The sequence below is a fragment of the Piliocolobus tephrosceles genome, chromosome 15 (assembly GCF_002776525.5).
Source record: "Piliocolobus tephrosceles isolate RC106 chromosome 15, ASM277652v3, whole genome shotgun sequence".
NCBI classification, from domain to species: domain Eukaryota; kingdom Metazoa; phylum Chordata; class Mammalia; order Primates; family Cercopithecidae; genus Piliocolobus; species Piliocolobus tephrosceles.
The window spans coordinates 16,236,103-16,248,485 of NC_045448.1; the positions used below are offsets into that span (position 1 = coordinate 16,236,103).

Below are 12,383 nucleotides of genomic sequence, written 5' to 3' on the forward strand. Positions count from 1 at the left end.
ACTGAACTCCCTTGCTAAAACAACATAAGACAAGTGTTTTTTCCCTTTTCTTGGAGGATCCAAGGGTAGATCAGCTGGTCACTAAAGTCCAGAAAGCAATGGTGTCTTACAGCTCATTCCTGGGATGTTGCAAATAATGCCAAACTCTGATGTACTCAGACTCAACTTCTAGGATTATCATTCACTAAACGTCTAGGTGGCTCCTTCTACTGGAAACAGGCAAGTAACAATATAGACCAGACTGAGGATTTACTTAGAAAGGTTGAATCCCATCCCATAGTATGTATTCACAGCCATATGGTATAAAAGGAAGAGCATGGAGTCAAGAGTGAAGCATCCTGGGTTCTAGGCCCGCATGGGAGCCATCCAGTATGACCACACCCTCTGGGTTTCATTTTCCTTAGGAGGTCAGAATCGAAGATTTTCATGGTTCCATTCGAACTAAGCTCTGATCTACAGACAGAATGACTGCAGGCTTTATAATATTGTTCATCAACAAGACAAGGTGGGGCAATGCTTGCTGGATACTACTTCCTAAGGAAGAGGGGCAGAGTCAGTCGTTTTATTGACGTTAACCTTACAGACCTCTTGAAGATTGTTTTAATTGCCCATTTTAGAGACAAGGAGGTTAAGACTCAGAAAGCTTAAAAACGTTTCCCAAGATCACACTACGAATCATTAGTAAGGCCAGGAGTAAATTCAGGTGCACCAGAGCTTTCACATTCCAACAAGCTAGCAACAGGGTTGGGGAAGAGCTACTTTTTAAAAACCTGGGAAACAGAAAACATGGATTTTTTTCCCCTCTAAATTCCCCTATACCATTCTGGCAGCTAATGGAGTACCCTAGACCTTTGTTCTTGTAGGGTCTTCAGAGAACAGGGCTCCTATGAGGGGGTGCTGTGCACCCAGCACTCTGCAGGTAACTGCAAGTTGCTAAACTCACAAATAACTTCAAAACCAGAGCTCCATTTCCCTAATCCCTATAGGCAGAGGGCTGAAGCAGAGAGATGGCTGTCCTGTTGCCTGAGTGCACCTCTGTGGACCTGTCTCCCAGTTCCAAGACAGCCACCTTCATCAGTCCAGTGGCAACAGCACATCTATTTCTGCTGCTCTCCTACTAACTGATTAAAATACAGGAGTTTTTTTTTTTTCTTGTGAAATTAAAGGAGAACATTAAAGGAGAACATTAGAGGGATATAAATCCAAACAGAAAAGGAATATGCTGATTAATAAAACACGTGCAAACAGAAAAGTTGCACATGTGGACTCCAGTCTGAGGACAGAGAGGGGGTGTGCTGAATTCAGAACACTTGGGTTTAATTCTCCACATGCATTTTTCTTGGATTCCCTTCTTCCTCTGTCAAGATAACAGTTGTGTTTCTTATAGCTGAGCCGACACAGGAAATCAAATATTTTGTGTTTCTATAAACTATACGTCCCAGAGAGATAACACGTCTAGAATTAAAATACTACCACAAACAATTAGGAATTTTTTATCGTTACAGGTGTTGTTAAAGGACTCCAGTAGCAAAGATCAAAGTCTCTGAATTTTGCCTTTGGAGAAAGGGGTTTCATTTCAGACATCAAAGGTAAGGCTCTCAGTCAATTTATGCTCTGCTGGGTTGAGTCAGTCAGGATACAAATTAAGGTCCATATATTTCAGTGACAAGAAGGAAACGGTTATGTAAATACACAAGTATTAACATCAATCTGTATTAAATTATGTAAACATATACATCTTCTGAGGTCAGCACATAGATCCTCTTCTTGGAGCAGAGCTCTACTGAAGCATTGCTCGAATCTGTTTGGAAGTCGATTCATCATTCAAGTGCTTTGTAGTGAACCTGGACGGAGACAGAATGGTAGAGGTTAGCGGCAAACAGTGCTCTGTGTAAGCTCCAGCCCATCTTTACCTTGGGAAACACAATTGATATGTGGGCTTATTTCTTTAGACAAAAATCCACACTTCAATGCTCAGAGTCATCTCAGACAGATTTAATATTTGATTCTTCCTTCCAAAGGAATTTTGTATTATGGTTATTAAACCAAGTAGATATTTTATATAATCAAATAATTACACAGAGGAGATATGAGTGGTCTCATTTTCCAGGGAGGTGGATTTCACAGGATTGAGTGCAGAATCCTGACCATTGAGGCTGCCCCTGCTGACTCACAAATTTCAGAATAGAGATTTGCATAGCAACATTGCCCAGAACCTGAACGTTTATGGTTCTCCACTTTCCTGGCAATGCTTAATTAACCTCATTGCCACCACAAGGGGGCACAAATCCAGGTAAGCAAACCCACAAAAATGGTGCAATCTGCAGCCTCCCAATAGCCGGGTGTAGAAATCATTTATGCAAAGGAAAGAAAAGAGAATTAACACGTAATAAAACTTTGGCCAGGTCGTGGGCACTCCATGTTAACTTTCGTGTTACAATAACTTTGTAAAGGTAAGGTTATTGCCTTCATTTTATAGAAAAGAAAACTAAGATTTAGAGAGGTTAAATGACCTATTCCAGATCACAAGGTTACTGATTTGAGATTTGTGATTTCTGATTGAAACCCATATTTTGCTATCTGGAAAGGCTGTTCTCCTCTGACATCATCACAGTGCCTCCAGGAGGCACAAATTCCAACAAATCAGATGGGACTCATGGCCTAGTACAGGGTTTTGCTTGATTGAATGAAGCTGGAAAGCTCAACACATTCAGAAGTTAAAGCTTTATTCCTGTGTATAAAAAGTCATCCTGGTGTGAAATGGACACCAGGAGAAAACCTTGATTTTTCCCATAGACTCTGGAAGGCTCTTATATTAATACTAAGTCTCTTCTAAAGGATGATGACTTAGCAACTCAGCAAAACAGCATCAACCTCAGGGTCTATTTTGTTCATTTTATGTATGTCTCAGTTTCTTCATTTATTAAGTGGGGGTAACAGATCAGCCTTACTTCTCTAACTTGTGATGATTAAATGAGACAATGTGATTAGAAGTGGAGTATAAAACATGAGTGTTGTGTACATAGGTAGAGCATTATTGATCCATCCCACTTAGACTTATTGAACACTTACTGCATGTACAACACTGAGAGGAACACAGGGGAATCAAAGATGAATAAGACAACAGGGACCATAAACCTTCTAGACTGCAATCTAGTATCAGAATGATTTACATAGCAGTGGATTCAAGCAATTCTTGTAGATGTGTCAAAGCTAAAAAAAGCATCCCCTCTCTGAAACGGATGAAGCACATGCATCCCTGGGAAGAAAGCAGTTGCGTAGGCATCACTTGTTAGCAGTGAGAAGCTGAAACATGCCACAGCTGGCCAAATACTTAGGCATCTAGACAGTGGGTTCTCAATTCTGGTAGCTGCACATGTGAACCACCTGGGGAGCTTTAGAATAAACAAAGAAACACAAAATGGATACCTGAGACCCTAGCCCAGAGATTCCAATTCATTTGGTCTGAGTCACAGGCAGTCAGAATCACATGGAATGTTTTCAGAGGGTACCCACATAATCCTCAAGTGCAGCCAGGTTTGGGAACCACTAGTAAAGTGGAAAGTGAGAGCCTGGAAGCCTCTTGTTCTGAGGAATCCCTATAAGCCCCAAAGCAGTGTGGCTGAGAATTAGGTCCATGACTCGTGGGGTCACCCAATCCTGGGTTTAGGTCCTAGCTTGGCCATATACTGTATGACTTTTGGCAAGTTATTTGACTTCCTTAAATCTCATTTTTTTCCATTTTTAAAAAGGGGAATGATAAAAATGGTGCTGACTTCAAAAGATTGTTAGGAAGATTCAATGTGTTAAAATATGCAAGGGTTAAGTTTGGTGCTATCCACACCAGTATTTAAATTTGCTATAGCCCTGAAATGTTGGCTGTTCCCTGTGAGCCTGGCACAGGGTTGAAGCTCACCTGAGGGCATTTAGCAGCCCCTCCACACTGTCTGGGGCCTGCTCCTTCAAAACTTTTATGCAGCCTTTCATCTAGGAGGAGAAAGCACAATGTTTGTTAATATCTTAGTAATACTGTCTATGCCAATATCTACCTACAAAAACACATGCCCATAATGTCACATTATTTCTTCTCATAGAAATTCAACACAGAAATGACCAACGGGCTTTCCTGCCACCTCAGGCTGGTGAGTAGTTCCTCTGGGCTTCTAGAACCATGCATTCTGTATGACTGCAATCATTATCAAATTTCATACCATATTGTAATTGTACATTTCACTTGTCTGGCTTTAAGGACAAAGACTTGAGACTTTGATCTTGCCTTATACTATGGAGCCAAATGCAGGGCCTTCCATCCACTCAGTGCTCAGTTGAGATTTACTGCATAAAATCGGAATAATTTTATGCCATTCTTCTGCCCTGAATGTTTTCTGTCCTTCACCTGTTTGACTGGCAAACCCTTAACACTTATTTTATACCCAGTTGAAGACCAGCACCTCCTAGAATCGTATTCTGATCTCATTACCTTCATTAGATAGAAGCAACCAACACCTTTCTGTGCTCCCAAAACTGCTCTGTCATTTATCAAAAAACTTGGAGAATTTAGTGCCCATATTAACTTCTTTTCTTCACTAGACCAGGAGCTCCTGGAGGTCCAGGTCTATGTCTCAACCATCTTTGAGAGCACTGATGAAGGGCCACTGTTCAGAATGTGAACTTCACAGAGGCTAAATGCCTGAGTTTCCTTCATGCTTGTTTTTTTAGTATCTTCACAAACCTAGGCAAATGTCTTAGCTTTTTGTGTCCATATAATACAGTTGACCCATAATTTGGGAAGTGCATGGAAACTGAATTTATATAGATCACATTTCATCATGCATATCTTGGAGTATTTTTTGGCAAGGCAAGAATCTTTCTGCAAAGCTATTCACACACTGTTATATATTGGATTTGGTTATACTAAGGGCCCCTTTTGTGATAGCCCTTAGAAACATTTTCCATCATTGTGCTTCTTGTATGTCAAAAGCTTTATCTTACAGGCCTGATAGACCCTGATAGACTGATGGAAGCTACCAGAACACAGGGTTGGGAATCATGTGAGGATCACTATAGGTTCATCAAAAAAGAAAGTCATGGCAAATGAGAGATGTCTGTTATGGATACCGGATTGGGAGAAGCTACAAGCATGCCAGGTATGTGCCACCCCAGGCCTGAGATGGTATCAGGCCCAGGGATGCAGAGATTCTGTCCCTCTCGCATAGTTGATTATCATAGTGCGGAAGTGTTCTTGTGAACCAGGCCTAAGAAGCAGTGAGAACGCAGATGTGGAAGGGGTGGAAGAGCAGGGAATGCTGTTTGGGAATCTGGAGTTCCACTTAGGGTGATTAAAACTTTAGGTGTGAATAACAAGATGCTGTCAAGGATGCAGTTGGGGCCAGATGCAGTGTGAATTCAACAGCATGTTCAGGAGTTGGGGGCCTTTACCTGTGGAAAACATCCTTGATAGGTGTTAAATAATCTAGTGATACGGTTAATATGGAAAGGGACCAGAAGGAAGCAAGAACAGAGAGAGGAGGGGCAGTGAGAGCCCCTGAGGGTGTGAAGTGTGGAAGCAGCAGTGGGCATGGAGGAGCAGGGAGAGACAGGGACTAATCTGAGGTCAACTCCATAGGATTTGGTGACTGATGAGATATGGGGTGAAGAAATCATTCCTCATTCTCAGGGACAATTCTAGGCTCTGGATTAGACTTGTTGGAGGGTGATGAAATACCTGAGACAGGAACCCAGCAGAAGGAACAGGTTTGGGGGGGGAGGGGAATCTCTGGTTTGGGGATGGCCATATTTCAGGGGTCCATGGGAAATGGGGTCTGGAATTCTGGATAAAATCTGAGATGGGGACAGGGATTAAGAGGTGATTCATTATTGGGCCATTTCAAAAGATTCCAAGGAAATCAATTGAAAACACCGCCTCACCCCAACCCTCCTTTCCTGGCGTCCACAATTAGCATCTCTTCTCTAAATGGCTTGTGCCGCCTTGGCGGCCACTTTGATGATTCCCCCTACCTGGAGGACTCTGCTTTCCCTCTGTCCTCCTGGGAAAATCCTACATCTTCTTCAAGGTCCACCTCAAACATCACCCTCTGTCTCTGCTCTTCAGCAACGTGAGTTTCTCCCTCCCCTGGCTTTCCAGAGCTCATTGCATGTTTATTCTGCACTCCAAAGCATGCCCTTTGTAAGTACACACACACTGCCTCCCCCAGGCCCTCAGAAAGAGATCCTGGGGTTTTCACAGTTGATGCTGATGCCCTAATGATTTATAAGCCCAGTGCCTATAACTACTGGCTTAGAAGCAGACTAGCATCCAAATGGAGACCCTATACGTCATTAAAAAAAAGGTTAGTCTCAAATGGTTTATTGTGCTTGGTAAACCTGAAACTTTCTTAGAGGTATATGCAAATGTCCATATGAGCAAACCTTATGTAGCTCACTACTACCTCTATGGACAAAAGCAAACTTCATCAAGACTATGTGTGAAGACTTAACATGATATACTGTTTACAGCCTCGACCGAAAGACTCAGTAAATAACATATAAAGCCAAGCTTTTTAAAGATTAGGGCTACAAGGCATAATTTTACCCAGTGTATTTTTAATTGTTGACCCTGTGACAAGTTAACAAATGACTATGGTAATAAGAATATCTTATGAGTCTCAGGTAATGAACTAAATCCATAGTCAAATAATATTTATAGAGTTATTTATACTCAATCTATAGTACGAAAATGTTAAAGCCTCACAAAGGATACAGTAAAAATATTTATTCGTATAAAAATGCCCATAATATACTTCCATGTAAATGAAATATGTTTCAAAATAGCGCATAAAGCAGGGTCCTAATTTGTTAAGGACATCCACGCACACACTCACACAAGCATCTATATTAAAAGAAAGTACACATTTATGCTGCTGTATGAATGGTGATCCTCCGCCTATGGTGAGGTTGTTACAGATATATTTAATTTACTATGTCTTAATTTCCTAAATGTCAAAAATTTTTAACATACTTATTTTCTTGGTAAATAGAAATGATTACATTAAAAATAATAAAGAGTCTATGAAGAAACATGACTAACCATACTATGAACCCAGAAACTCAAAAGTAACCCAAGTTACATTTTTCATTGATACATCATCTTGCATTCTTCAGACTTATGGCCCTCCTGGGCATGTAGACTTTCTCTTGCATAGGGCCAGGGCATAAGGACATCATTCTCTGGAGATGAGTGAACACAGTGTGCCACCCAGACTCAGCTATTCTAGAGTAAGTAAGTTACTACCAAGAGGTGCTATTCTGCACTTTAAAGGCTTTAAATGAGTACATGGGTTACACTATTGGGTTGGTGCTGCAGGCAAGCGCTGGATGAAGAGGAGGTGTGCTTTATGCCACAATCAACAGAAAAGCAACTGTGTGACAAAATCATGTGTTTTCAATTATCTTCATTCATTCATTCATTCATTCATTCATTCATCCATCCATCCATCCAAACCCCTGCAGGGTGTGTGTTGAGTGCCAGCCACTATGTGCCAGGTACTGTGTGAGGCAATAGAGCAGACATGAGGTGTATAGATTATGGTCTCTGTCCTTGTCAAGAAATTGTCTGTGGGGGAGTCAGAAAATACAAAACAGTGAGTGCTCTGGGGGCCAGAGAAGCAGGAAGGCTCATCCCATGCAGACAATGTGTTCTTAGATGAGGTGATGTTTGAAGCATGCCTGAAAGGAACCCACCCATCAGAGAGGAAGAGGAAGGGCTCTCTGGGCAGGAGAAAGGACTCACACATATCATGTATATCCAAATGATGAGGAAAGGCATGGGACTTGAGTGGAGCAACAGGTAGGCAGTGGTGGGAGAGGAAGTGAAAGGGTAATCTGAGATTTGACCATGGTGTCTTGTAATGCAGTATCTCCCAACTCTTCACAACAGGACACATATAGAATAGAAACCATCTATTTGTACAGCACACTGGGTAAATGAAGGGCCTGCGTGCAGCTAAGTGACTGTCCAGCTGCTCAGCTCCATTAGAGCCTGAGGGGATCAGCATCGTAGTATTGCTACTATGCTTTTGAGGTTGAGTGTTTTGTCCTAAGCACATGAAAAAGCCTGGACATCTTGCTGTGAGGACAGCTGCCAGGATGGGCTGTGCATATTAGAAAGATCACTGTCAGTGGAGTGGTCTTGAGGAGCCTGAGGAAGAGAAACAAGGTCTGTTTGGCAACATTCATGGGCCCTTTATTTGGAAAGCACATTTCACTACTATTCTTACATCGATCTTGGACGTCTTGCAGAAAGCTCCCACAGGGTGGACATGGTCATAGAGGATGATGACTCCCACCATCACCCTCATGCAGAACATCAGGGTCTCTTCACTCGTAAACCTACTTCTGTACTCCCTGCAAGAGAAGAAACAGCAGCAGCATCACTTCCTTGTCAGAACATGTGCGTTCTTTGGCCCCACAACTGGATACTTTAGATGCCTCCAATCTTCTCTTGGGAACAATCCCAGACCTGCAACAACCAGTTAATATGTTTCTGAGTAAATCCATGATGATAATTCTCCTTGAATCTATTCAACCAGCAATTCAGTGTGAAAATAAGGTAAATTAAAGGGCAGTAAATTCCCTTCTCATCTGCCCTTCAGCAGGCTAGCTCATCATGTACATCACTCCTCCACCCATCAATCTTGAATATTTTATAGCAGGTCCCTCTGGCTGTCCAAGATTATAGAGAGTAATGGCTTCATTACAGAGAAAAAGAATCAGGCTCATTTCTACGGAGCAGCTATCATGTCTCCAGTCAGAGTAACTTCCTTTGTTAAAACACAGGCTGCAGATTGTATTGGATTGGTAAAAATACCTAAAAAAAATTATGCACCATTCATTGAGCATCCAAGAGTATTTGTAGAGTTTGAATTTTGTTCACTTACCTTGACAGGGTCACTGATGATTCAGATAATTCAGGCCAATTCTAGAGGCTTTTTTTCTAGAGGCTTTCTTACATCTATTTCATTATGAATTGGCTCTGCAATGAAGATGATTACTATTTCTGCCTTGGAATAAATCTTAACTTTGGTACAAGTGAAATATTTGAAATTAGTGTCATCTTACATTTGAACAGGCTATCAGATTTTATAAGGTACTTTTGATGCCTTTGGTCTTCCTAAAGACTCTGCAAAGTAGATGGCCTTATGGAAACTTCATTAGATAAGGAAACCAAGGCTCAGGAAGTCAGGCCAGTTATTTACAGGCATAGCGGGGGCTACAGACATAAGTGGCATTCAGAATTTCGAGCACAGATTACCATGCAGCTTCATCCCCAGTAGTCTCAATAATTTTTAAATCTAACTAGTAGTAACTAGCTCAGGTACAAAAAAAACTTGGAGAGAGAGAGAAAGAGACAGAGAAAGAGAGAGAGAGAGAGACCTCCATTCTCACTCTTGAAACAGTCTTATCATGTCAACTCTTGGTTTTACATCTTCTCTACAATATATTTATCATGATGCCCCGTCATTTAACACACCCTCCATTTGGCTCTTACACATCTTCTACAGCATCTTTGATCTGAGCCTTGGTTCTGCCACCTAACAAGCTATGCAGTCATTGGGATGTCAGTCAACCACTTTGGGCCTCAGCTTCTTCAGCTATGCAACAGTGATAGTGACACCTAACACCCAGAGTTCTTAATGAAATTAAAGCAGATAATATACATGAAAACTTTAAGGTGTTGACCCAAATGGTACATGTCATTAACATCATCATCTTAACAGACACTGGCTGGATGAAGTCTCAACCATGAATACACCTCTGATTTAACTTACGGAGTTTCCAGCATGACTTTACAGACACTTGTCATTGTGCTGAGACAGTCTGTGGTGTTCTCTATTGGCAGGGTTTTGTTCTAAATGGGAGACACAAATGTACATTAGCTCTGCTTGTAGCTCTTGTATGGAATTAAGAAAAAAAGCACCTCGTTGCTCAACTTCACTTACTTCTGAGACAAAGTGCATTGTGGCATTGCTAAGGGTTTTCAGCATTGGTGTGGCTTCTGCATAGAAGAGGGACATTCGATTGGCCATTTCATTATTGACTTCATTCTCAATGTCTAGCTGATGAAAATAAGAAGAGAAGACGGATTTATAAAGAGAAAGTCAAACGCTCCAAATACTCTTCTCTGAAACTGAATTACAGACAAGGACATTGTCTTCTCTCTGTGCTCTGCCTGATGCAGAAATCAAAAGAGCCATGGAGAATGGTGCAAAGTTCAAGGCGACCCAGGGACTCACGTGCATGTTGTTGATGCGGTTGCGACTGATCGTTCTTCTGTAGTAGCTGAAGTCATTCTGAATAGCCGGGTTCCTCATCTGAAATTCAGAAGACAAGAGTGAAGGTCATCTCTCAGTATCAGCTGGGCGATATGCATTAGGAGCCCAGACACTGGATTTTATAATACTCCAGGACTTCTCTTTGTTACATAAGAGCCAAAGCAACTTTTGGTTAAAAATAAGGACCCACAACTTCAGTATTTTAAAATATGCCCTGTGGGCTAGATTTCAGGGAAAGTATATTTGGTCTCAATGCGGAACAGATACTTGAAAAGGTTTTCTCTGATTTCATTTGGCAGATTTAAAATTTCCATATACAAATCATCATCTTAAATTACTTTCACCACATGGAATGCAAATTCTCACCACATTATATGTCTCTCTAGGGAAGGAATTACATCTTACTCATTTCTCTACCCACCCACCCCACAGCACTAACAGAGCAGCTGTAAACAGTAGGTACTCAGTACAAGTTCGTTAAATTTTCACAGCACATTTGGCCTAACCTTCAGCTCATCGAATCGAAGGGTAAAATGTAAAATTTCGGCAAACTCCTTTGCCAGGGCCTGCTCCCTTTCCAGGTGTTGGGTTGGTGTGTAGGGTGGACAAGTCAGAGATTCCAATAAACTCTGAAGAGCTTTTTCTGAAAATCAAAGGGATAAATAGATATATTGGAGGTGGCCCAACGAAGTCCAAATAACACAATTCCCAGACTCAGTTGACAATCTCAGAGATCACCTGCTTGGGTCTTTCCCGATAACTATGTGAGGTGTGCTGCATGTGGACCAGGAAGAGAAGGAATCCCACATGACCAGGCAGGGGATCTCCCCTGCAGAAACCCCCCATGGCCACAGTATTTCGTAAATTTCTCTCTACGCTCAGCTGGACCTGGACATATTTAGTAATCTCAATTTCTGACACTGTTAGAAAACCACAAATATGTGTTTTTGGGTCATGCATGAGACAGCCATTCATGATTCAGGATGAGGTGAGACAGTGCCCTAAACACACGGGTTAGATGACTGGTTTTGCAAGGAAAGACCTCTGCCCCTACTGAACTTTTCTCTGCATCTACACTAACTCAATCCCAAGAATATTTTTCTATGAACCCATTGCCTTATCTACCTCCATTATTGTTCTTGCAACAGTTTCACCACTCCCACTTGTCTGTTTCCAAACATTCTCTTATAGCTTGTTCTGCAATATATTTCTAATAGCACAGAGTCATTTAACCAATCCTCTAAAGCAGGGATTGGCAAGGTATGGCCCATCGGCCAAATCTGCTCCATTACTTGTGTTTTGTAAATAAACACAAGTTTTATTAAAACACAGACATGCTCATTCTGTTATGTAATGACTAAGGTTGCCTTTATGTGAGAGTGGCAGCGGCAAGTAGTTGCAAAAAAGACAGGATGGCCCACAACTCTAAAGTATTTATGATTTGGCCCTTTACAGAAAAGTTTGCAGACATCTGCTCTATATAGTTCTTACATAACTTTTACAGCATTTCTACAGGGATGTCTCTGGCCTTTTTGAGATATTTCCATCTATAAGAATACACTCTCTCCTGAGGCAGCCAGTTCTACCTTGGCCTGCTCTCCTTCTGTTGAGCAAAAGTTTGGTTCCTCAGAATTTCCATTCACTGGGTCTACCATTTAAGGAAACATAGAAAGAAGTCTATGTTCTCTTCTACTCTCTTCTATCTGAGAGTCATCAGAAACCCTCTCTTCTTGGAAAACCAGTTTGGTTCATTCAGGTACCTCCCTTGATCTTAGCTTCTAGTCCTCTCAATATCATGGTCATTACTCCCCCAATGTATTTTAAGTTCTCTGTTTTCCTCTTAATCTGTGGCACTCATTTTATGGCCAAAGCAGAGTAGAACGTGCCTTCCTCATTCAAGATATACTGTATTAACCAATGAAGCCTCCTCACTGGGGAGTGATTCTGTCCTATTGCTGGTCATACCGATCTTATTTCCAATCAGATTTGGCATTGCTCAACATCTACAAAGCCATCCTGTACTTCCTGTACTTGCACAGTTTTCTAAAGCTT

At 41.5% G+C, this 12,383-nt stretch overlaps 1 protein-coding gene across 5 annotated transcripts in view; it reads right to left on the reverse strand.

The window, feature by feature from the left end:
• Positions 1-1,477: 1,477 nt before the first annotated feature.
• Positions 1,478-12,383, reverse strand: part of CYRIA (CYFIP related Rac1 interactor A) — a 106,497-nt gene continuing 95,591 nt past the window's right edge. For all 5 annotated transcript variants that reach the window (XM_023199396.1, XM_023199405.1, XM_023199401.1 and 2 more), the window contains 7 exons: positions 10,838-10,974; positions 10,293-10,370; positions 9,999-10,115; positions 9,828-9,907; positions 8,277-8,403; positions 3,917-3,987; positions 1,478-1,844 (listed from right to left, as the gene is read on the reverse strand). In XM_023199396.1, the coding sequence (XP_023055164.1) occupies positions 1,781-1,844; positions 3,917-3,987; positions 8,277-8,403; positions 9,828-9,907; positions 9,999-10,115; positions 10,293-10,370; positions 10,838-10,974 (674 nt within the window). In that variant the 3' untranslated portion in view covers positions 1,478-1,780. The remainder of the gene's footprint in view (positions 1,845-3,916; positions 3,988-8,276; positions 8,404-9,827; positions 9,908-9,998; positions 10,116-10,292; positions 10,371-10,837; positions 10,975-12,383) is intronic.